This window comes from Dendrobates tinctorius, unplaced genomic scaffold, assembly GCF_039654945.1.
Source record: "Dendrobates tinctorius isolate UK_male_01 unplaced genomic scaffold, ASM3965494v1 ptg000159l, whole genome shotgun sequence".
Lineage (NCBI taxonomy): Eukaryota > Metazoa > Chordata > Amphibia > Anura > Dendrobatidae > Dendrobates > Dendrobates tinctorius.
Window position 1 is genome coordinate 7,904,359 of NW_027361826.1, and position 27,437 is coordinate 7,931,795.

Sequence of the window (27,437 nt, forward strand, 5' to 3'; positions counted from 1 at the left end):
GTGGGAGAAAATTACTGTTTAGGTGCGCGGCAGGGCACGGAAGGAAAGAAGCACCATTTGACTTTTTGAATGTAAAATTTGCAGGAATAATTAGCAGATGCCATGTCTTATTTGGAGAGCCCCTGATGTGCCTCACCAGTGGAAAGCCCCACAAGTGATACCATTTTGCAAATTAGACCTCTCAGGATACTTATCTACGTGTGTGGTGAGCACCTTGAAACTACAGGTGCTTCACAGAAGTTTATAACATTGAGCCGTGAAAATAAAAAAAATCACATTTTTCCACAAAAATGTTTTTTAGCCTAAAATTTGTTGTGCAATTTCTCCTGAGTTCGCGGATACCCCATATGTGATTGAAAACTATTTTTGAGGCACAGTACAAAGCTCAGAAGCGAAGTATTGACAGATTACACCTGAAATCTCACTGTAATATTATAGCCTCATTACCCCTGATGAGGACAGCAATGTTGAAACACATTGTGGAGGTTGCTGGTTTTCTATTTTAACTAAGCAATATAGTGTGAGCTAGCAGAGCAATAATGTGTGATCCACGGTCACATGGTGCAATGATTACAACAACCATCAACAATACAGAGAGATTGCAGGTGGATCTAGATACTGATCTCAAGCTAGTGTAAAAAATTGTCATACCTATGCTAGCACAAGAGCACTACAACAACCAGGCAATAGCATTATAGGCCTAGCTTGTCACTCAGTGATATGTGATTTACGTTTTAAATACGAATAATACTGAAGCTGCTTATAGTGCTATATTTGGAAACACTATATTCATTCAAAATATCTTATAAAAGATTACCTTTATAAATCAGTTTTGCTGTGTTTTTGTTTTTTGTGTATGCTGATAAAGTTTAGTGCCCCCAAAAAAACATGATGCAGCTTCCTTAGGTTTTTGCACAAAAAAACGCATCAAAAGGATACTTGCGTTTTTGCAGTTACTCATTACTTTGTATGGGTGAAAAAACGCTGCAAAAAAAAAAAATATGCTGAAAGAAGTGACATGCAGCCGTTTTCCAAATCGGTCAGGAAAAAAAGCATTGTGTGCATGAGATTTCTGAAATCTCATTTGCTTTGCTGGTGCTGTAAAACACATGTTAAAATTTGCATTAAAAATGCAGCAAAACCCAGAATATGAACATAACCTAAAGACCGAAGATCTGTGAAACCTCTACTGATCAGCGATAGTTTAATATCCTGTATACACAGGCAGAGAGCAGTGAATGGTGAGCACTGAGCGATGTGTCCTGGCTCGCTCAGTGCACATAGGCTGCCATGCTTCTTGGCAGCTTCGGTCCTGTTTATACACAGGACAAGGCACAGCCCAGAACTATCATCTTTTGTGCTTTGGAAAAGATCCTTTCACCCTACAAACAAGCATTTCGCACCTTTGAATGTTCAGCAGTCTGTTTACACTGAAAGGTCATTGTGAAACGAGTGTTAAGATCGCCTGTTCATAGTTACATTTCATTGTAAAGTACTTTTTTGCCAGTTAAAAGTAACATGCTGATGTCCCCATATATTTCAGCATAGAAGTAATTAAAAACACTAGTGTAAAGAAAAATGATGTAAATAAAATATTGACATACTAATTGCATCCACGCCTCCTCATTTACCCTTTCTTCTCTGTGTTCTGTAGGGTGCGGTACTTCAGCAGCTTCCTAGCCAGTACCAGAAAATTGTAGACCGACTTAACAGCCTAGAAAAGGAGATTTATGGGGGCGCAATGGTCATCGTGGTGTTAATTGTGAACAGCAAACTTTACGTGGCTAATGTCGGTATGTAACACAGTAACACTTATCAAATATTGTAATGGTAGAAACGCCGGCACACTTCTTTTTAAGAGGTTTATGCATTCTGAATGAGCACCAATATTTGTATAGGTTTTATTTCTTAAACTGTGCAGACCCTATGCCCAATATAAATGAAGGTGTAACATTGTCTGCAGGCCAGGGATTCCCTGTAGACGGAGTTGCTGAGGACACGATCTGTGTGTTCTGTGCATGTCCATTTATATATACAGTATGTGATTTATAGACTGTGCCCATTATATGGTCTGTGTTAACAGACAGCAGAGAACACACACCATGTTTTCCCTGATGGCTTTCACCTCAAGTGTCTAAAATATTAAACTTCTATCAAGCACAGGTTAATATATGTGGTTTTGTTGCTACTAATATTTGTACTCCTACTGTAATTTAACCAGTTATAGAGAACGTGTCCATCTTCATGCTGCTCTTCCTGCAAGGAGCATAGAGTAGTGACAGACATGCTGATTTCAGCACTCTCTTAATTAAATGTTACTTTACAGCAGCAGCTAAGAGTTTTCGCTTCCTTTAATACATACTATTATATGTTGAATATATTTTCAAAATATTTGTGATTTTATTATTTTATATTCCATAACACTAGTATATAAATAGCACCTCCTATATAAGGAACACAAGATCCAACATTCATTATAGGTATTGTCAATCCTCCCTGCACAGTAACCTCTGCACATCTCACAGAGCATGCCTACAAAGTCAGTGAATGTCTACAGACTAGTGATTCCTACTGACGTGGCTGCGGTAAAACGAGTCACCGACTGCTGCTAACAAATGCTGAGTCATAATGGCTGCTCCCATAATGATGGACTGAAAAGAGAAATCAAACCGTTTCCATGCTCCTCACTTGCTCCTGAATCATTATATATTTAGTGTATAGGAGAGCTGTGCAATATGTGAGAAAGGCTGTAGTAGCCAGTTCAGGAGGAAACGTCTACAGGTGCTTGTCACAAAATTAGATTATCAGCAAAAAGTTAATTTATTTTAGTTGTGCAATACAAAAAGTAAAACTTGTATATTATATAGAGTCATTACAGACAGAGTGATCTATTTCAAGTGTTTATTTCTGTTAATGTTGATGATTATGGCTTACAGCCAAAGAGAATCCAAAAGTCTTTATCTCAGTAAATTAGAATAATTAACAAAAAACACCTGCAAAAGCTTCCTAAGCGTTTAAAAAGGTCCCTTAGTCTGTTTCAGTAGCTCCACAATCATGGGGAAGACTGCTGACTTGACAGATGTCCAGATGGCAGTCATTGACACACTCCACAAGGAGGGTAAGCCACAAAAGGTCATTGCTAAAGAAGCTGGCTGTTCACAGAGTGCTGTATCCAAGCATATTAATGGAAAGTTGAGAGGAAGGAAAAAGTGTGGTAGAAAAAGGTGCACAAGCAACCGGGATAACCGCAGCCTTGAAAGGATTGTTAAGAAAAGGCCATTCAAAAACATGGATTTTTGTGAGTACTCACCGTAAAATCCTTTTCTCCGAGACGCTCATTGGGGGACACAGAGACTGTGGGTGTGTGCTTCTGCCGTCTGGAGGCCGACACTAAGTGTACAAAAAAAGAGTTAGCTCCTCCTCCGCCGCATACACCCTCGCCCCTAGGCCGGGCGTAACTCAGTTTAGTGCATAAGCAGTAGGAGAACGCGCCTTAAACTCAGGCAAGAAACTATATGTCTGAAAAAGGGGCCACCCTAAACCTTGTACAAGGATTTGTATAACTCAAAATAAGTAAATGCCAACTGGCTGATAGGGTGGGTGCTGTGTCCCCCAATGAGCGTCTCGGAGAAAAGGATTTTACGGTGAGTACTCACAAAAATCCATGTTTCTCCTTCGTCTCATTGGGGGACACAGAGACTGTGGGACGTTCTAAAGCAGTCCTCTGGGCGGGATCTTAGCTCACCCAATCCATGCTAATTTGCGCCCCTGATTAGAGGTGCGCAACTGCTGCCTGGAGAATCTTTCTTCCCAGGCTTGCATCCGAGGATGCCTGGGTATGTACGTTATAATGTTTGACAAACGTATGCAAACTGGACCAGGTAGCTGCTTTGCACACCTGCTCCGCTGAAGCCTGGTGTCGCAGTGCCCATGAGGCACCCACTGCCCGTGCCGAGTGAGCCTTGATCCCTGCCGGAACCGGCGTGCCACTGATTTGATAAGATTCTTGGACCGTCAGGCGAACCCATCTGGCCAAAGTCGCTCTGGACGCAGCGAGCCCCTTCCGCCGCCCCTCTGGAACCACGAATAGAGAGTCTGTCTGGCGGAATGGCGCTGTCCTTGTCACATACCTCCTAAGAGCTCTTACCAGATCCAGGGTGTGCAAAGCCTTTTCTACCCTGTGCACCGGTGCCGGGCAAAATGAGGGTAAGACAATGTCTTCGTTGATATGAAATGCAGACACAACCTTCGGCAAGAAGGGAGGAGCTGGCCTTAAAACTACCTTATCTTTATAAAAGGTCAGGAACGGCGGTTTACAAGATAAGGCCGCCAATTCCGAAATCCGCCTAATAGACGTTATAGCTACTAGAAAAACGACCTTTCTGGACAGGTAAGGTAAGGAGACCTCTTGCAATGGTTCGAAAGGAGCCTCCTGAAGGGCCCTGAGCACCAAGTTCAGGTCCCATGATTCCGTCGGCGCTTTATAGGGGGGTACTAAATGTGCGACCCCCTGCATAAACGTCCTAACCTGCCAGACGGAAGCGACTTTTCGTTGGAAAAGCACCGACAGGGCCGAGATTTGCGTTCTGAGCGAACTCGGAGCCAACCCTGCGTCCAGCCCTGCCTGTAGAAAAGCCAGTACGTTGGGGATCGAAAAAACCAGAGGAGCCACTTCACGATCCCTACACCAACGGAAAAAAACTTCCCAAGTTCGATGATATACTCTCGCCGAGGAAGGCTTTCGGGCACTCACCATCGTGGCCGCCACATCGCGCCTGAATCCTGCCTGTGTTAACAGCCAAGATTCAATGGCCACGCCGTCAAACACAGGGCCCCTAAGTTCGGATGGCAGATCGGCCCCTGGGACAGTAAGTCCGGCCGATCTGGAAGACGCCAGGGTACGTCCACCACTAGTTGAACCAGATCTGCATACCAGGCCCGCCGGGGCCAGTCTGGGGCCAGCAGAATTGCTGGAACCTTCTCTCTCCTTATTTTCCTGATAACTCTTGGAAGCAGCGGCAGCGGGGGGGAACAAGTACGGGAGACGAAACTGGCTCCACGGGAGCACCAGAGCGTCTGCTGCGATTGCCTGCGGATCGAGGGATCGAGCGACAAACCTTTGTACTTTGGCATTCTCTCTGGATGCCATAAGGTCCACGTCTGGTGTCCCCCACCGTTGGCAGATCTGCTGAAAGATCTCGGGGTGCGGGGACCATTCCCCTGCCGCGACCCCCTGTCGGCTGAGAAAATCTGCCGCCCAGTTTTCGACTCCCGGAATGTGCACCGCTGAAATTACCACGCGGTTCTTCTCTGCCCAACGCAGTACCAGCCCGACCTCGCGCATGGCTGCCTGGCTGCGCGTGCCCCCTTGATGGTTGACATATGCTACTGCTGTAGCATTGTCCGACTGAATGCGCACCGGCCGGTGTCTCAGGAAACACTGGAAATGTTGCAGGGCCAATCGTATTGCCCGTATCTCCAGAATGTTGATCGGGAGAACTATCTCCTGAATGGACCACCGCCCCTGGGCTGTGTGACTCTGGAAAACTGCTCCCCAACCTTGCAGGCTTGCATCGGTCGTCACCACCAACCATTGTTCCGGGGGAAAGGGTTTCCCCTGGACCAGAGACGAGTCGTGAGTCCACCACCGGAGTGAACGTCGGACCAGCGGAGACAACTTGCACCGATGACTGAGAGACAGCAGCCTCCGGTCCCATGCTGACAAGAGCGCATGCTGAAGCGGACGGAGATGGAACTGGGCAAACGGGATTGCCTCCATCGCCGCCACCATTCTGCCCAACACACTCATGCCGTACCGGATGGATCTAGTGCCCGGCTGTAGAAGGTTCCGTACCCCTTGCTTGATTTTTCGCGCCTTGTCCTGAGGGAGGATCACCAGCCCCCGGGAGGTGTCGAAAATCATGCCTAGGAACACGATTCTTTGGGCTGGAACCAAGGACGACTTGCTCCGATTGATCAACCAGCCTAGACGGGCCAGGGTATCCAGAGTGATACTGACATTGTCCTGGCACTCCTGAAACGACGGCCCCTTTACCAAAAGGTCGTCCAGGTAAGGTAACACCGTTATGCCCCGTGCATGCAGGATGGCCATAACCACCGCCATTATCTTTGTAAAGACTCTGGGGGCAGTGGCTAAACCGAAGGGCAGAGCCACAAATTGGAAATGTCGTCCTCCGATCGCAAATCGCAGGAACCTCTGGTGTGGGGGAAATATCGGAATATGTAGATATGCATCCTGCACATCGATCGAGGCCAGGAATTCCCCTGGATCCATGGCTGCAATGACCGAGCGGAGGGACTCCATCCGGAATCGCCTGACCCTGATGAATCTGTTCAGGATCTTTAGATCCAGTACTGGCCTCACAGTCCCGTCTTTTTTGGGGACCGAAAACAGATTGGAGTAAAACCCCTGCGACTCTTCGCCCTGCGGCACTGGGGCGATGACCCCTTTGCGCTGTAGCGTCATTATAGCCTGTAACAAACTTTCCGCCTGCGAATCTGTCTTGGAAAGTCGGGAACGGAAGAATCGCTGTGGCGGCCGTCCGACAAACTCTATCTTGTACCCGGACGATATTAGTTCTGCCACCCAAGTGTCGCGTGTCACTGCGACCCAAACGTGGCTGAACCCTAGTAGGCGTCCGCCCACTCTGTCGTCCGTAGGTACGGAGCGCCTCCAGTCATTTAGCTGGAGGCTTTTGGGATCTGGCCCCCCTCGCTCTGGGCAAACGGCCTCGGCCTCTACCCAGCGGATTGGCCCTGTAAGAGGTTTGCTTTTCCCTACTCTGGCCATCGTTTGCGGAGGAGTATGCCCTGGCCGAAGTCCCCCCCCAGGGGCTACGAAAGGGCCGAAAACGCCTCTGCGTTTGCCTGAATGCCGGGCAACTTCTCTGCTGCGGGAGGAAACTACTTCTCCCCCCTGTGGCTTCTGAGATAAGCCTATCAAGCTTCTCACCGAACAGCCGATTGCCCTGAAAAGGCAATGAGGTTAAGAATTTTTTAGAGATAGAATCCGCTTTCCACAGCCTCAGCCATAATGCACGCCTAATGGCGATCGCATTTGCTGCCGCCACAGCCGAACACTCGGCCGCGTCCAGTGAGGCGCTGACAAGATAATCACTCGCTCCTGATATCTGATTTGCCACCTCCAAGACCTCCGCGGGCAGATCCCTGTCTTGGAGGGCCTTATACAGAGCGTCCCCCCACGAAACCATGGCTTTAGCCACCCAAGTTGCCGCAAAGGAGGGGGCCAGAGCCGACCCTGCTGCCTCATATACCGAGCGGGCAAGCCCGTCCATGAGGCGATCAGTTGGGTCCTTTATAGAAGAAACACTGGGTATCGACAATAGCGATCTTGATGCTAAACGTGATACCGGTGGGTCCACTACTGGCGACTCTACCCAACCCTTATGGAGCTCAGGAGGAAACGGATACTTTGCTTGCAGCGCTTTTTGCATTGCAAAACGCTTATCCGGGTGTTCTCTATGTTTCTGGACTAGCTCCTCAAACTCCGGATGCGTGGCAAACCTTCTATGTGGTCGCCTGGATTTCTTGAAAGAGACCTTGTGACCTGAGGCTGTGGGCACATCGTCCTCGATCTCTAATGTCTGGTTGACTGCCTCAATGAGACTGTCCACCGAGTCCTGGTACCCCAGGCTTTCTAGATTCCAGGCCTCCTCCTCCTCGCCCTCATCCTGATCGCTCCCTGAGCTCAGCGACGGGGAACGAGATGCCCTAATACCCGCCGCCGAAGCCCCGGAGGGCCCGGCCGACGGGGAACGAGCCCTTTTGATATGAGCTTGCCTGGTACTGGAGCGGCCTCTAATGGTTGGAGGGTCCTGAGACGAGGACGAGCTATCTCCCGCTGGCAGACCACCATCCTTGTCCCTGCCCGGGCCTTGAAGGGATTCGATTGCCCTTGTAAGGGACAGCATAGAATGCGATAAGGACACCGCCCATTCCGGGGGGTCCTGACCCCTGGGTTCTGAAACAGTGGGGGGCTCCTGGGCGCGCTCCGACTCGCAGGCTTCACAAAATTTACCCGCCTGTGCCTTTGGCAGCCTGACCCCACAGGACACGCAAACCGCGTATAGGAAAGAGTGAGCTTTCCCTTTGGCAGACATACTTGCACAAGCTGAAGGCAGGGTAGAAGGAGGAGGAGGGTAACCCCTTCCCTGACAACCAGTGCGGTTCTCCAAACGGAGTTGCACTTACCCACCGGCAGCGTCCCACTCCTGTTTGAAGTACCCCGGGAAACTCCGGATGCGTGGACGCGAGGTGGTAGGGCGGAAGTCTCCGCTCCGGGACTTGTGCGCCCGCCGTTCTCCACCCCCTGACCTCCAGGCCTCCTGCTCCTATACAGAGCGTCTCCCCATGCGACGTCAGTGGGCGGGACTTCCGGCTACCACCGGAAGTCGGCGGGCGGGGCCTCGCGCGATACTCACGGACCTCCTCCTGCAGCGGGGGCCGCGGCCGCCGGCGGGCTTCCGGCCGCACTCCGGTACACGCGGCGTGCGGCGTCCGGGTGCAGCGCCACTCTGGGCAAACGGCCTCGACCTCTACCGTTACTCACCGGGGCAAACTTGCGGTGCGCTCCAGGAGAGAGGCGAGCGAGAGAGACGGATCTCCCTAATATTAAAGGTGAGCAGGGCCATCCGCCGTGGGCTCCATCCCCGGCAGGGGGGGGGGGGGGGGGACTTCTGCCCCCTGTACTCGGCCACGTCCAGTAACTAGACCCCTCGGCTCACCTGCGCCTCCAATTCAACCCCTGGACTCACTACCTAGGGGTGGAAGGGGCCTCTATAAATTGTTGTTGTAGGAGAGGAACAACGTGGAGGCTGACCCCTGGGTTCTGCTCACACGTGCTCGCCTGATGAAGTTATGGGGAAACCGAATCCTCTTATCAGGATGCGTTGCCCCTCTTTAAAAAATAAAAAAGAAAAATGGTTGTCTGGCAAAAAGTCCCAGATGTGTCCCTCGGTGCGGGAGAGGACACGTGGAGGGTTACTCACACGTGGTCGCCCGTTGATGATTTGGGGAGATCGGACCCTCTCTATAGGATCCGTCGCCCCTGTCTTATCTTCATAGAAAAAGGAGGGAAAAAAAAAAAAAAAAAAATCTAGTCTGGAGCTCCAGACTGCGTGTGCCTCCATCAGACACTAAGCAAAAACTGAGTTACGCCCGGCCTAGGGGCGAGGGTGTATGCGGCGGAGGAGGAGCTAACTCTTTTTTTGTACACTTAGTGTCGGCCTCCAGACGGCAGAAGCACACACCCACAGTCTCTGTGTCCCCCAATGAGACGAAGGAGAAATTTGGGGGAGATTCACAAGGAATGGACTGCTGCTGGAGTCATTGCTTCAAGAGCCACCACAAACAGACGTATCCAGGACATGGGCTACAAGTGTCACATTCCTTGTGTCAAGCCACTCATGACCAATAGACAATGCCAGAAGTGTCTTACCTGGGCCAAAGAGAAAAAGAACTGGACTGTTGCTCAGTGGTCCAAGGTGGTGTTTTCTGATGAAAATAAATTTTGCATTTCATTTGGAAATCAAGGTCCCAGAGTCTGGAGGAAGAGTGGAGAGGCCACAATCCAAGCTGCTTGAGGTCTAGTATGAAGTTTCCACAATCAGTGTGATGGTTTGGGGAGCCATGTCATCTGCTGGTGTAGGTCCACTGTGTTTTATCAAGACCAAAGTCAGCACAGCCATCTACCAGGAATTTCAGAGCACTTCATGCTTCCCTCTGCCGACAAGCTTTTTGTAGATGGAAATGTCATTCTCCCGCAGGACTTGGCACCTGTCCACACTGCCAAAAGTACCAGTACCTGGTATAAAAACAATAGTATCACTGTGCTTGATTGGCCAGCAAACTCGCCTGACCTTAAGGCTACTTTCACACATCCGGCTTTTAGGATTCGGTGGTGTGCGGCGATAATGTCCCAAACCGGATCCGGCGATATGTGGTGCCGGATCCGGCTTTTCCCCTTTGGGAGACATTGTTGCCGGATAACGCCGCATTATTATGCGGCGCGTCCGGTTTTTCCCGTATCCGGCGAAAATTGCGATGCGGCGTGTTGAAAAAACGTTCCATGGAACTTTTTTTCCCTATGCCGTACGGCTTTTTTCCTCGGCCCAGACATTTAACCCTGCAAGGGGCAGCACCTATATTCATTCTCTCTCTCGGCCCAGACATTTAACCCTGCAAGGGGCGGCACCTATATTTCTCCCTCTCCCTCTCTCTCACGTTTTGTCCCGGCCAGCCTGCTCCTTTAAATTTGTCCTCTGCCGCATCCAGCATAGAAACAGATCCGGTGTCACTGTTTGGTCCCGGATCCGGTATTGCGGCTTTTCGCCTCACACCGCCGGATAACAAACACCGGATGTGTGAAAGTAGCCTTACCCCATAGAGAATCTTTGGGCTATTGTTAAGAGGAAGATGAGAGACACCAGACCCCACAATGCAGATAAGCTGAAGGCTGCTATGAAAGCAACCTGGGCTTCCATAGCACCTCAGCAGTGCCACAGGCTGATCGCCTCCATGCCACGCCGCATTGATGCAGCAATTGATGCCAAAGGAGCCCCGACTAAGTATTGAGTGCATTTACTGAACATACATTTCAGTAGGCCAGCATTTCCGATTTTAAAATCATTTTCCAAGCTGGTGTTATAAAGTATTCTAATTTATTGAGATAATGACTTTTGGGTTTTCATTGGCTGTAAGCCATAATCATCAACATTAACAGAAATAAACACGTGAAATAGATCTCTCGGTAATGACTCTATATAATATAGTTTTACTTTTTGTGTTGAAGAACTGAAATAAATTAACTTTTTGATGATATTCTAATTTTGTGAGAAGCACCTGTATCTACAGTATGGGGACGTGGATATGGGGACATGACTACAATATGAGAACCTGAATGGGGACATATATACAATATGGGCACATAACTACAATATGGGTATTTTTGGAAGCACCTTTATATACTAATATAATACTAAACTGACACAATCATGTTCTCAACAGGTCTGTTAAAATGGCCAACCTCTTAGAGATGATTAAAAAGATTGACAGGTCATTGGTCCAGCGGCCACGTCAGTGATCCATGGCTGCAAGACCAGAGTTGTGCGAACCATCATCTATCTTCCTCACTCCGCGATGCTTCCACTGATTTATAGGTCTAGCACATTGTCATTATTGCAGTCCTTGCGACGTTGCCCTGGGCCAACTAATCAAAGGGGGCACTTGGGATGCTGGCAATGTTCTGGTCCAGTGGCCATGGACTACCAATATGGTCCTGGGATCAGGGTCCTGCAAATCTTTTCGATGTCTCCCAGCCTCTTTAATGCAGTATTAGGTCCAAATAAGCATCCATAACTCACAAGGAGTTGTATCATCAGCAGTGTGCACGCTCAACCACTGCTCCGTATTACTGGTAATGGGTCAAAGGGGGATAAGTGTCCTAATTTCTAACACTGTGAACGTCCCATTAGTCAGACCTCAGTGGTTTACAGTTATCACTTGGTTATTTGGTCAATGACCCTTAATTCTGGCAGCTGAACCCATCGCATCTGTAATAAAACATGAGCAGTTCTCTACTTGGCAGACACCTGTGTAATTTCCTCTGTTAGCACACGTATTGTTCTTGTTTTACATGTGTCCAAGACGATAAGCATACAGTAAATTACAGGCACCCAAGATGCACCAGATATTTGAAGAGAAGTGTGTCTTTGTTAATAAATAACCAGAGCTCTTGTGATTAACACCAGCATTTGAAAGTCTGTCTTTAAAAGGATTTGTCCACTGCTAGAGGTTTTTTTTTTTTTTTTTTACCTTAACTATTCAGAAAGAGTTGACAAGTCCTTTAAAGAATTATCACCCCCCCCCCGCAGTACAGCGCTCTGCTTAGATTCTAGAAAAAAGTAGTTATTTAAAAAAAAAAAAAAAAAATAGATTTGAGAGTCCTCAGTGGTTGATACCTTTTAATGGCTAACAGAAAAGAAGGTAACACATTGCAAGCTTTCAAGACTACTCTGGTCTCTTCATCAGGCATAGACTAATCTAAATATTTTTCTATATACTGGCTATACTGACTATATACTGACTCACCACCACCCGAGCAGCCGCCTCTCCACCACACGAGGTGCTGCACCCCCAACCTTCTGTCTCCTCCCCATTATCTCGTATAATGTAAAGGCCCTTTTACATTTAGCGATGCACCAGCGATCCGACCAGCGATCCCACCCGGTCAGGATCGCTGGTGCATCGCTAAATGATCGCTAGTGAGCTTTCATACAGAAAGACCTCACAGCGATGCAGCAGCGACGCAGCGCACGATACTTACCATTCACACGCAGCGATCCTGCGTCCTCCCGCCCGCCTCCACGCGTCGCTAGTCGTCACAGCAGGAAGTCTCAGCAGGAAGCGCCCGACGAGAAATGGAGCCGGACATTCTCGCGCGATCAGCGATGGACAGCGGGGGAGCCGGTCGCTGGTAAGTATCACACATAGCGATATCGCTAGCAATATCGCTATAACGTCACAAAACCAGTGACGTTTTAGCGATATTGCTAGCGATATTGCTTAGTGTAAAACCCCCTTAAGTCCGCAGGGACAAGGTCCTCTCCCCTCTGTACTGGTCTGTCGATGTAAATTTGTTTACTGTAAACGATATCTATAGCTTTGTATGTAACCCCCCTTCCCATGTACAGCACCATGGAATTAATGGCGCTATATAAATAAATAACAGCGTATACATCTATATCTTTACTGCAACAGTTTATTATAGTAATTTGTGGTATCATAGAGTTAACTAAAGGTTGTGGTAAGGCCGAGAGAGGGTTTTTATATTTTAAATGTTATTAGGTAACATCTGTTAGTATAGCATTGTTGAACCTGGCTGTTGTTTTCGGTCACATTTCTAATACTGGCGGAGATTGATAATCCTAGCACAAGTTTCCTTACTTTAGAGAAAAGTGGCACGGTGGCTTTGGAAATACAACATTCAGAACAAATACCATATTTTCAGTTTAAAAAAAATGTGGTGAAAAGGTGGATTAACTCCGGTGCTGCTTGAAAGACAGAAGACTAAATGGATGTTCAGATGAATGGCGATCTGAGGTGTAGATATGCATAGCTCTTTAAACTACTACCAGCTATACAAATTTCTCAGTCTTACACAAAATTGTACGATATGTCTACTGGGGGATCCAGCAGTTGAACTCGATCCTGTTGAGTGGTGGGATTCTTTCTTTTTTTTCTCTTTTCGGGTATCAACATGTGTATCTACAGCTAGCGCCATGAGCTGTTATAATGACTAGGATCTACTAGTATATTACGGTATATATTTTTACAATATGCTTCTGCAATGAATACAGGGTTTCATGGTTTTAAAGGTTGTAATTATTTTTGGTGCAATCCTTCTTGAACCCAGTGCCTCTTTTTTATTATATTTATAATATATATTTTTTGCACACAACAAAAGAACACTCGTTTCTCTTTTTAATATATTTTTTTTATTTATAGTATTTCCTAATAAAATTGTTATTATTACATCTCCTTTTGTTTTAACATGAGTCCATAAGGTTGGTGGCGCATGTGATGACACATAAATAAGTGAATCCACTCTTGAGAAAAGTGTTTTTTTTTTTTATTTTGTTTTTTTTTATCTGTAGGTTCTTGTCACCTTATGCATAATTTTTTTTTTTTTTGCTAGCAATATTTTTTTATTCTTTTGGTTTCTTCCTGATTTTTCTTATTCCTACAAAAGATGTAATAAAGATTATTTTAGAAATGGACCATTTGTAAGTAAATAAGTCTGTGTGATATTGGGATTTTTTTTTTTTTTACATGAACTTTGACATGTCATGTGGTGCTATTGGCTCCATTTTTTGAATATGGGACATTTAAGAGCTGTCAAACATGTGCCTATGTATATATTTTTGTGGTTTCCTGATGGAGTTATAGTACTCCGAAACGCATTGAATAAAGCCACATTTCATCTGAATATCCATTTGGACTTCTATCTTTCAAGCAGCGCAGAGTTAATCCACCTCTTTATCCCATTTATTTTTACTCTTGCTGGTCATGAGGAGACCGGTGGATCTGCAGCAGCTAATATTTCTATGAGCCTGTGTTTAGGCTCTATCTGGTGAGTAAAATCTGATCAGAAGGATCTCTTAATACCCAGATAAGACCCTATTGCGATTTTACTCTCCTTCCAGCTTTTTATTTATATTTTCAGTGTAGTAATGTTAGAAATCTGATGTAAATACATCAGTAAATATCCGCTACTAAGAACCAAATCATCTGCAGATAGAAGAGGATGAAGCTGCGAGCAGTCACCACTAGGGGGAGCTAAGTGCATACAGATATATGTAGCTGCTATAGAAATTAGTAGCTAACGAAACCTACAAAAGACAAAATGAGAAAAACCCTGCTGTAACTAAATAAAAAGCAAAAGTGCATTTAAATTCAGAGTTCTTAGTAATACTGTATTTGATCAAATATAGCATAAAAGCCGTCCCACCGTCGACAAGGTGACTCTGATCGGTGCAGTCCTACACTGTCTAATATTAATAACCCTTATACTTACCATGTGTCAAAGTTGACCTCAGTGTGTGATTAAGGGCAGACAAAAGGACAGAAATTGATTGCTGTAGAAATCTCTGCAGTGGCATTGTGGTATCTGTGGAGAACTCTGTGACTGTTTCTAAGTCACCAAATTGTATTTAAGGCTACGTGCACACGTTGCGGATTATCCAGCGTTTTTTTCCGCACCAAAAACCGCATGTGCTGGCAGAAACCGCGGTGCGGTTTTGCTGCGGTTTTGCTGCGGAAAACATGCGGTTTTTGCTGCGTTTTTGAAATCTGGAATTGTCTGCGTTTTTACAGCATCACATGTCAATAAAGTTTAGACTTGTTTGAACAAAAAAAAAAAAAGGATAATTTCCTGGTCCAACCCTTTTGTTTGCAATTTTGCTTTGCACTGTACTCACACACACACACACACACACACACACACACACACACACGTACTCACACATGTACTTAGAAACACGTACTTCACATGCACTCACACACACACACACATGTACGCACGTACTCACACACGTACTTCACATGCACTCACACACACACATACACACACGTACGCACGTACTCACACGTACTTCACATGCACTCACACACACACACGTACGCACGTACTCACACACGTACTTCACATGCACTCACACACACACACGTACGCACGTACTCACACACGTACTTCACATGCACTCACACACACACACACACACACACACACGTACGCACGTACTCACACACGTACTTCACATGCACTCACACACACGTAATTACACACGTACTTCACATGCACTCACACACACACACGTACGCACGTACTCACACACGTACTTCACATGCACTCACACACACGTACTTACACACGTACTTCACATGCACTCACACACATGCACTCACACACACGTACTCACACATGTACTTCACAAGCACTCACACACACACGTACGCACACACGTACTTCACATGCACTCACACACACAAATGTACGCACGTACTCACACACGTACTTCACATGCACTCACACGCACGTACTTACACACGTACTTCACATGCACTCACACACATGCACTCACACACACGTACTTACACACGTACTTCACATGCGCACACACACGTACTTACACACGTACTTCACATGCGCACACACACACGTACTTCACATGCACTCACACACACGTACTTACACACGTACTTACACACGTACTTCACATGCACTCACACACACGTACTTACACACGTACTTCACATGCACTCACACACACGTACTTACACACGTACTTCACATGCACTCACACACGTACGCACGTACTCACACACGTACTTCACATGCACTCACACGTACTTACACACGTACTTCACATGCACTCACACACATGCACTCACACACACACGTACTCACACATGTACTTCACAAGCACTCACACACACGTACGCACACACGTACTTCACATGCACTCACACACACGTACTTACACACGTACTTCACATGCACACACACACGTACTTACACACGTACTTCACATGCACTCACGCACACACGTACGCACGTACTCACACACGTACTTCACATGCACTCACACACACACGTACTTCACATGCACTCACACACACACGTACTTCACATGCACTCACACACACGTACTTACACACGTACTTCACATGCACTCACACACACGTACTTACACACGTACTTCACATGCACTCACACACACGTACTTACACACGTACTCACACATGTACTTAGACACATCCCATAGTTTAAGGTTAATATGACGGTCTCTTTTGCTGTTGACGATCTAGGTTGTGGCACACACTCAACCAGGGAGAGCTGACACTGTGAGGAACCACCACCAATACATGGAGTGTCTCAGGGGCAATAAAAGTTGTGTGAGGCACTATGACTGCTGTAACTAGAAGGCCGGCTCAAGGAAGACACAAGTGTGTCTGACAAAAGAGTATGTGCATGATACAAGACAAGACCAAGTGTGGACACAGGGCAGCACGGTGGCTCAGTGGTTAGCGCTGCAGCCTTGCAGTCCTGGGTTCGAATCCCACCAAGGGCAACATCTGCAATGAGTTTGTATGTTCTCCCCGTGTTTGCGTGGGTTTCCTCCGGCTTCTACGGTTTCCTCCCACATTCCAAAGACATACTGATAGGTAATCTAGATTGTGAGCCCCATTGTGGACAGTGATAATAATGTGTGCAAACTGTAAGCTCTGTGGAATATGTTTCCGCTATCTAAAAATAAAGATTATTATTAAAGATTATTATTCTCGTCATTAAAGCTTAGGGTAACAACTGTGTAAATACTTAATGATGAGGACAGAGTGATACACATCAAGGTGCGTGCGACTGCACGCCAACATCCAAGGCATGTTATGCTAGGTGGCACGCCTGGGTTCAGACAAGGGTTAGGTGGCATATGACTCCTGACATCTGGCAACGATCAACCGGTCCGGACATCATGATGTGGACATCATCTCCGGACATCAGGCCGCAGTCATCACTCTCCGGACCTGTGTCAGCCAACGCCAGACTACGTGCATCCGGCAGGCAAGCCAGGGTTCAAGGGTTCATTCAAGGAGGAGCGTCAGTTCAAGACATGGTCTAAGGCAGGATTCAACACAACGTCTTGAAGAGACACATGCCAGGGGCAGGTTTCTGGGCAAAGAGTAGAACATAGGCAGTAACAGGTGGGTACGGACAACACGTAAGGTTTCAACGCAGCTCATACAGATCAGAACACAACAGAGATTAAAGGTAGCAATAATCGAAAAAGCCTTCTGATAAAGAAGCACAAAAAGCACAGTGCAAGAAACAGTGTGGGTGCAAGAAAGCATGGAAAACATGGCTGAGGCACAGAGAGGAGGGCACGGTTACAACCACGCGCATGCAAGGGTCACACAGCGACAATGTATGGCTAAGGTACAGAAGACGCATGCAAGACGTCACGGCAAAGCTTGTTCCAAAAGGTGACAGTGAAAATGCACGTGCCTTCAAAAACATACACAAAAAAGTACACAAGGAACACAGGCAAGGTACAAGAGCTAGGGAACGTAACCTGAAGAACAGGGCAGAGTCTACGACAAATAATCATAACGTAAGGTAGAACATAGAGACTGGAAAAGACAGATCATAGGAAGGAGCAAGAAGGACAACAAAATAATTTTGGAAACGTATAAATTTATTTATGGATAAATACCATTTGACAAACATGTCAACCTCTTTTTTTTCAATTTGAAAAAACATTGTGGACACAAATGAGTCCATTTCAGAACAACAGAACAAAAACTGATAAAACAAAAAGATAACTTTAATTTAAGTTGTAGTACTGGGGGTAATAGCCATACCCAGGCCTGCAATCTGATGTGGAGTCTCCCGCTGCCTGCAACTGCTGGGTGAAGCTGTGGTGTTCATTGTCTTGGCACACAGGGGCTGGAGGTTGCGGGCCTTGTTGTCTGGCTCTGAATAGGCCAAAAAGCCCCGTCCAAATCTGTTCATAGTTGAAGATCGGAGCAGGGTCCTTTAGAGCCGTTAGGGACATCTGGACCACACTCATGAAAATTGACTGCCTGTCCGGTGGCAATGATCGAGTTTGGCTTGCAATTTGCAGCGCAAAGAAATCATACTGGTCCTCTGAAGTGGATTTTTTAATTAATGCCAGAGTATCCGTCGCTGCCTTGACAGTAGGATCTTCATTTTTTTTTTTTTGTTTTTTTTTTGTCGGCTCTCCTGCCACCGGACAGGCAGGTCGGTGTTGAACAACAGGTTCTGCCGAACCAGATGTTCCTGCAGCTGGTGTTGCAGATGTTCCATCAGATGCAGAGCATGTGGCAACGGCAGAAGGTGGTTCGACACTTGGTGAACAGATCTCCCCAGCTCCAGAGGATCCTGCTCCATCTTCGGACTCTTGTTCGGTCTGTTTAGACAGTTCAATGTTCCCTTGAGTGCTGGAAAGAAAAAAAATAAAACATTAGTATGGTATGTAGCCTTGCGGCGTAGAAGCTACACTTTGGACACAGCCAACATCCCACTCATCGAAAAGTGCTGCTACCTTTTTCTTGCACCATGGTGATAAAGCCTGTTTTCAATAAAGACATGACAAATAACATGATGCTATAATTTGACGTTTAAACTTAGCTTGCGTAGCAAGAATGCCTACGCAAGCTAGCTAGACATGCTGCGTTGTACAATAAACGTGCAACATGTCGTGTTAGGTAGTCCTCATCCCTACATCTTTGAACGCATAGTGTTGAAAGCATTTACGGAAATACACTCCTGTAACATCTGTATCCTGGCAATTGAACGATGTAACATGACGCAGCGTTAATTACGCAACGCACCCAATTTTTACTATACACATGGCTAAACACATTACAAGTTTTTTTGGGGCTTTTTCAAAAAAATACCTCCGCACATTCCTGCTTGATATCACAAACTGGAGTTCTTCAAAAAAGGGAAAGTGCTTCTTGCTTGGCGATGATCCACTTTTGGAACAGTTAACCAGAAACTTGGTAAAACGGTCCCTTACCGACCGCCAACGCTGCTTAAGATCTTTCTCTACAGAACAAACAAAAAGAAAAACTTGAGTACATTGTCGAATATATATAATATTAGACATCATAAAAAGTTTGCAAATTACCAATTTGAGACTGTACGGCATTCGTGAATTGATCCCAGTCGGAAAACATCTGGCGGCAAATTTTTGTCCAGCACAGGTCCCTATAATATCGGTCCTTGTAGGTCTCCTCTGCCTGGTCCCAGACAGCTGGATAGTCCCGGACCTAAAATGTATAGACAGTAATGTGTTAACATGCTGTAACCAACACAAAATGGTTGATATTTTAAATTTAGGGAATATACCGCCATCAGAGGATTAGCTACAGCATTCTGCCATGCTCTAGATATGCCACCGATGTTTGCATATGGATCTTGACCCCCCCCCGCATGTACATATGAGTCCGCCTCTGCCAAAGAAAGTCCGCATCTATAAGATGCGGAAATACTTTGGCCTAGCTACTTTCTTCCCACTACCTTGTAGCGGCGACAATAGGGCTTAATGTCACCTTTTCTGATAGGTGACATTAGGCACGGTTAAGAATGGATAAGTGTCAATAAGACGCAGATCCATTTTAAATCCTAAACTGTTCAAAAGCAAATAACCCCAACATTAATAAAAATAATTGTAAGGAAAAAAAAAAAAGGGAGGGCCAGAAAAAAAAGAAAAAACATGCAGGACGATATTTACAACCTGGGAAGGGGTTAATATCAAGTCCCCTTTCCCAGGCTACGAATATGAGCCCGCAGCTGTCTGCGTAGCCTCTCTGGCTCCAAAAAAAAGGGAGACCCCCCAAAAAGAAAATGACGTGGGGGTCCCCCATATTTTGGGCCCAGAAAGGCTAAGCAGACAACTGCGGGCTGATATTTACAACCTGGGAAGGGGTTAATATCCAAGTCCCCTTTCCCAGGCTACGAATATGAGCCCGCAGCTGTCTGCGTAGCCTCTCTGGCTACAAAAAAAAAGGGAGACCCCCAAAAAGAAAATGACGTGGGGGTCCCCCATATTTTGGGCCCAGAAAGGCTAAGCAGACAACTGCGGGCTGATATTTACAACCTGGGAAGGGGTTAATATCCAAGTCCCCTTTCCCAGGCTACGAATATGAGCCCGCAGCTGTCTGCGTAGCCTCTCTGGCTCCAAAAAAAAGGGAGACCCCCAAAAAGAAAATGACGTGGGGGTCCCCCATATTTTGGGCCCAGAAAGGCTAAGCAGACAACTGCGGGCTGATATTTACAACCTGGGAAGGGGTTAATATCCAAGTCCCCTTTCCCAGGCTACGAATATGAGCCCGCAGCTGTCTGCGTAGCCTCTCTGGCTCCAAAAAAAAGGGAGACCCCCAAAAAGAAAATGACGTGGGGGTCCCCCATATTTTGGGCCCAGAAAGGCTAAGCAGACAACTGCGGGCTGATATTTACAACCTGGGAAGGGGTTAATATCCAAGTCCCCTTTCCCAGGCTACGAATATGAGCCCGCAGCTGTCTGCGTAGCCTCTCTGGCTCCAAAAAAAAGGGAGACGCCCAAAAAGAAAATGACGTGGGGGTCCCCCATATTTTAGGGCCAGAAAGGCTATGCAGACAGCTGCGGGCTCATATTCATAGCCTAGGAAGGGGTCATGGATATTGCCCCCCCCGGCTACAAATATGAGGCCGCAGACGCCCCAGAAATGGCGCATCTATAAGTTGCGCCAATTCCGGCACTTAGCCCCTCTCTTCCCACTCCCGCACCGCGGCGGCGGGATGTGGGGTAATAAAGGGGTTAATGCCACCTTTGATTGACAGGTGTCATTAACCCCGGTTAATAATGGAGAAGCGTCAATAAGACGCCGATCCATTATTAAGCCCATAGAGAAAGTTTGAAAAAAGACACATTTTAAAAAAATTTTTTAATGAAATAAAACACAGTTTTTTTTTTACCAAAAATTTATTTTGCGCGCAATCCTATGCGACGCCCTCGATCAACCTAGAGAAAAAATAAAACAACAAACCAATTCTATACCTACCGTTCCGTCGCAGTCCATAAAACGAGTGTCCCACGACGATCTGACATGGAGAACAGTCACATCAGGTGATGTGACCATTCTCCATGGCTGCAGAAACACACTGCCAGGAGCTCAGCTCCTGTAGTGTGTTACTGCGCATGTGCCCAGAGTTTACCTGAGTTCAGTGACTCAGGTAACCTCCTTTACGGCACTGCTGCGTGGGAAAGGTCAAACGCAGCAGAAGAGCCGTAAAGCGAGGTCCCGGAGCGGCCGAACACCGGAAAACTCGGCGATACACTGCAGGAGCACCGCAATGGCTTCGGGGAACAACATGTGCTGTATGGTGAGTATGTAATGTATGTTTGTATGTTTGTATGTCATGTCTTTGTGTAATATTACATGTATTGTATTTTTTTTTTTTTTACATGCACAATTGTGCTCGGTCACCGCAGGGACTACTCTCCCATCCTATAACCGGATGGGGGTAGCAGGCCCATACGGCGACTGAGCACAATTGTGGGGCTACTGTCGCATGGGGACTGACGCACACAGACAGACACACACAGACTGACGCACACTACAGACAGACACACACACAGACACACAAACATACATACATGCATACATACCAAATCGATCAGACGTCCCACATCGATCCCCATGCGACGGTAGCCTTCCATGACAGCGACTTCCTGCTTTTTCCCTACACTACACTCCGCCCACACACTTCCTCCCGCCTGACATCACTTCCCTATGCAGCGGTTTTGACACCCAAATCCGCAGCAAAAACCGCACATATGCCGAATTTGCTGCGGATTGTAAAGACTCTATACAAGTCTATGGGTGCAGAACCGCTGCGGAATCGCAGAAATAATTGACATGCTGCGGATTGTATTCCGCAGCGAAACCGCGCGGTTTTTACCGCACCATGTGCACAGCGGTTTCGTTTTACCATTAACTTTAATGGCACTGTACCTTGTTGCGGAAACCGCAGCGGTTCCGCAGGGTTAAAACCGCTGCGGAATCGCGGGTAAAACCGCAGCGTGTGCACACAGCCTTAGCGGTAAAATAATGTTGTCATGTTTGGTTAAAAATGACTCTATATCTGAAAAATGAGCCTTTTCCTTATCTCAGAAACCTTTTCATTGGGATTGTCAATGTGGCTCCCTGCTCCAATGCAGACCTATGACCACTGCAGCCAATCATTGGCTGCAGTGATTGCGCCTTGGCTGGCAAATAAGATTCCCCCATTTCTAGTTGGTGAATGCTTAAACTAATTTAAAAAAAAAAAAAAAAAAAATCAAAATGCTAAATTGCCGCTTTTTTTCATTCCCGCAATTTCCAAAAAATGCAATGAAAATCTATAAGTAAACTAAATTGGTACCTATAAAACATCTGCTCAGCGTGCAAAAAACAAGCCTGAATACATCAGTGAAAGTTCCGAGTCTCAGAAAACAGCGATACAAACCAAATTTTTTTTTTTCACACAATTCTGAATTTATTTTTAATCACTAAAAGAGAACTACCGTATATAACTTTAGTATCACTGATATGGTGGTCCCCGGAAGAATAATTATTTTAACTACTTGTGCTATGAAAAGTATACCTTACAGTGTGCTGCACTATCCATACAGGTAAAAAATGAAATTCTGCCATACACCTGGTAAACACTGGCCAAAAGGACGCTGGTTTGGCATCTGTACACTAAATAGATCTCCAGGGATCTGTAGAACGTTGGAAACATGCCAGAGCATACATTTATCACTCTGATGTAGTGTGAGAAGAGCCTTACATTATGATCCTGTCCTGGTAATGCTACGAATTCTGAGCGATTAGTGATCTCTGCAGTGCATGGAGTGTCAGCCAGTGTAAGGCCTGAGATGTGAATTTGTGACAGTGTATTTTTACCTATAGCTATGTAAAAGCGTCAGTGTCTTGTAAATGTAACATGAGGTTATGAGAAGCGCCATACTCTTACACACCATAGACATGACAGGTGTTATCAGCCAGTTATTACTGTAAATGAAAACCATGCAGAAATCCAGCTGTACCCAGAAAAGTATCCTGGGATATTTTAGTTCAGCATTCAGACCTTCTTTTGACTATGCTGGAGAATATTGTGTGTCTGGCATGTCCTGCTTTTTACATGAGCTTCCAATCTGTAAAGGATTATGCCAGTTTACTTCATTAGGTATATTTAGGTATCCATTGTAAAAATAATCAAAGGAGACGGCCACCGCTGCAAGAGTAGAGCAGTGGCTCAACATAGACAATTGCAATGGTATGTTTCTACTGAGGCCAGCAAGGATTTTGTAAACACACATTTTGGAGCATGCACGTTAGTTCCTAATTCGTCAGCTCTCCCCTGCGCCTTTCAGTTACACATAATGGCTCCTGTGCATATGCAGCAGCCCAGGAGCAGTGTAACATTGCTGTTGAGCTTACCCACCCGCCAGTTGCACGCATGCTCATTCAGGCCAGTAGTGCTGCTATGCTTCTGGACTGAAATGTGATTCAGGCTATGTGCCCACGATGCGATTTTTAAGCGTTTTTGCCGCGATTTTCGGCGCGAAAACGTTTAAAAATCGTGTACAGAACGCCCCCCATGCATTCCTATGGCATTCTGCACATGCTGTGCTAATGCTGCGCTTTTTTCCGCGGCGGAAATGCATCGTGGAAAAAATCGCAGCATGCTCATTCTTTTGTGCGGAATCGCAAAGAATTGCCGCGATTCCGCACCCATAGGAATGCATGAGAATCGCTGACTTCCCGCATGTGGCTATGCCCACCATGCGGGAAGTTAAGCGTCTCATGTGCGGTTGGTACCCACGGTGTGGAGGAGAGGAGACTGTCCTCCAGGCCCTGGGTACCATACCCATGTAAAAAAAATACAAAATAAAAAATCGGGGTATATTTACCTTCCGACGTCCCGCGCAGCATTCCCGGCCACAGCGTTCCCAGTAATGCCTTGCGGCAAGGTCCTGTGATGACGTAGTCTCGCGTGACTCTAGCGGTCTCGCGAGATCGCTATAGTAACGCGAGACTACGTCATCACAGGTCTCGCAAGGCATCGCTGGGAACGCTGAGGCCCGGCATGGCAGCGCGGGACGTCGGAAGGTAAATATACCCCGATTTTTTTATTTTTTTTTATAATTTTTAACATTTTATCTTTTACTATTGAGGCCGCATAGGCGGCCTCAATAGTAAAAAGCTGCTCACACTTGTCAAACACTATGTTTGATGAGTGTGACCAACCTGTCAATCACTTTCCAAGCGATGCTTCAAATCGCTTGGAAAGTGCTTGAGAAAATCGCGGCAAAATCGCGAACAGAATCGCGGTGAAATCGCGCTGAAAGAAACGCGCGATTTCTGGGAAGGAGTCCGGTTTTTAGTGTGCGTTTTAAAACGCTACGTGGGCCCATAGCCTTAAGCAGAACCTGCCTACCATCCATGAAGTGGTGCTGGGAGGGTGTACACTCCTGAACAAAGAAGATGATGAGAACCCTTTTTAAAGAAACTGTCATTTAGGTTTTTGGCACCTAATCTGAGATCAGCATACACTGTGTTCCAAATTATTATGCAAATGATATTTTTCTATGATTTTCCTAAATAGTCAGTACAAATGACAGTCAGTCTAATAAAAGTCATCACCCGTGAGAGTATACATCAAATTTTATTGAAGAAACCTCCCAATGATAACAGTATAATCTCCAAAATGAATAAAAACTCAAATTGCACTGTTCCAAATTATTATGCACAGTAGAATTTCTAAACATTTGATCTGTTTTAAAGAACTGAAAATGCTCATTTGTGGAATTTGCAGCATTAGGAGGTCACATTCACTGAACAAAAAAGTTATTTAACTCCAAAACATCCTAACAGGCCAAGTTCCATGCTATCATAGGAACCCTTCTGTGACATCACCTTCACAATTCTTGCATCCATTGAACTTGGGAGTTTTTGGAGCGTTTCTGCTTGGATTTCTTTGCATGAAGTCGGAATAGCCTCCCAGAGCTGCTGTTTTGATTTAACTGCCTCCCTCATAGATCTTTTGCTTGATGGTACTCCAAAGGTTCTCTATAGGGTTGAGGTCAGGGGAAGATGGTGGCCACACCATGAGTTTATCTCCTTTTATGCCTATAGCACCCAATGACTCAGAGGTATTCTTTGCAGCATGAGATGGTGCATTGTCATGCATGAAGAGGATTTTGCTCCTGAAGGCACATTTCTGCTTTTTATACCATGGAAGACAGCTGTCAGTCAGAAACTCTATATACAGTACTTTGCAGTGGTCATTTTCACACCTTCAGGAACCTTAAAGAGCCCTACCAGCTGTTTCCCCATGATTCCGGTCCAAAACATGACTCCTCCTCCTCCTTGCTGAAGTCGCAGCCTTGTTGGGACATAGTGCCCATCCACCAACCATCCATCTGGACCATCCAGGGTTGCTCGACAATCATCAGTAAACAAGACTGTATTAAAAATAGTCTTCATGTATGTCTGGACCCACTGCTACAATTTCTGCTTGTGAACACTTTTTAGGGGTGGCCGTATAGTAGGTTTATGCACCACAGCAAGCCTTTGAAGGATCCTACACCATGAGGTTCGAGGGACTCCAGAGGCACCAGCAGCTTTAAATATCTGTTTGCTGGTTTATAATGGCTTTTTAGCAGCTGCTCTCTTAATCCGATGAACTTGCCTGGCAGAAACCTTCCTCATTCTGCCTTTATCGGCACAAACACGTCTGTGCTCAGAATCAGCCACAAATCTCTTAACATTACGATGGTCACGTTTAAATTTTTGGGAAATATCTAATGTTTTCATCTCTTGACCAAGGCATTGCACTATTTGATGCTTTTCAGCAGCAGAGAGATCCTTTTTCTTTCCTAAATTCCTTGAAACCTGTGCCCTGCTTAATAATGTGGAACATCATTCTTAAGTAGTTTTCCTTTAATTGGGCTCACCTGGTAAACTAATTATCACAGGCATTTGAGATTGATTTCAGTGATCCAAAGAGCCCTGATACACAATACCATCTATGAGTTTATTTGAAAAACAAAAAATTACATCTTTATGACACTTAAATCCAATTTGCATAATAATTTGGAACGCAGTGTAATGTAGAGACAGAGACCCTGATTCCAGTGATGTGTCACTTGCTAGTGATGTGTCACTTGCTACTCCATTCACTGCCAGCAAGCAGCCTGAATGATACAACTTCCCACCTCTGCTGCCTCTATTTCTCTGCTGTAATATATCCAAATGGTAATCAACTGAGCCACCCTGCATGCATTTACTCCATTCACTGCCAGCAAGCAGCCTGAATGATACAACTTCCCACCTCTGCTGCCTCTATTTCTCTGCTGTAATATATCCAAATGGTAATCAACTGAGCCACCCTGCATGTATTTACTCCATTCACTGCCAGCAAGCAGCCTGAATGATACAACTTCCCACCTCTGCTGCCTCTATTTCTCTGCTGTAATATATCCAAATGGTAATCAACTGAGCCACCCTGCATGTATTTACTCCATTCACTGCCAGCAAGCAGCCTGAATGATACAACTTCCCACCTCTGCTGCCTCTATTTCTCTGCTGTAATATATCCAAATGGTACAACTCCATACTTCTGCTGCTTGACCATTTTGCTACATATTTAAATGTGCTTGCTAAAGCTTTGGTATAATTCATTTGTTGCACTGTATGTAATACTTACTGCTTTAGATCTGTGACTGGGGCCTTTCTAGATCTTATCAGGTGGAAGGTGCTATAGCATTTTGCCACATCTTGGTCTAGTGCCTTTGATCATCTAACCATCCCCTGGTGTGCTGGCCCCAGCTGCCAAATTATACCCAACCATCTCCCACAATCCCTCTCTCCTGACCCTGTAGCGTGGCCTATATATGTAGTAGTTGCTAAGGGGAAGCACGCAGTGTGGGGTACAGCACGCAAGCATCCCATAAGCAAAGCATCACAGAAGATAAGCATCCAGCAAAACGGCAGTTATACATGGCAGTTAGTCAGGGCAGGAGTCAGGTAACCCACACCTTGCCTTCCCCTTTAACCATGTGCTTTATTTTTATCCTCCTGTGTTCCCTTGCCTTCCACATTCATCACCCTATCCCCCCTCCATCACGACTCATACACATCAGCCCCTCTATACTTCCCTCTCCCATGTACAGCTCCCACACACTCCTCACCTTCCTGAGAAACCTCAGCCCATCTTGCCCAAACACATCGCAGAAAAAAAATACTTACAATTCCAACAACTATTGGCTCTTTATCTTCCTTCT

General features: G+C 46.0%; 1 protein-coding gene across 3 annotated transcripts in view; it reads left to right on the top strand.

Annotated features, from left to right (window-relative positions):
• The window catches only part of TAB1 (TGF-beta activated kinase 1 (MAP3K7) binding protein 1), a 90,265-nt gene that overhangs the window by 14,837 nt on the left and 47,991 nt on the right, over positions 1-27,437 (top strand). For all 3 annotated transcript variants that reach the window (XM_073549473.1, XM_073549475.1, XM_073549474.1), the window contains exon 5: positions 1,655-1,793. In XM_073549473.1, coding sequence (XP_073405574.1) covers positions 1,655-1,793 — 139 coding nt within the window. The remainder of the gene's footprint in view (positions 1-1,654; positions 1,794-27,437) is intronic.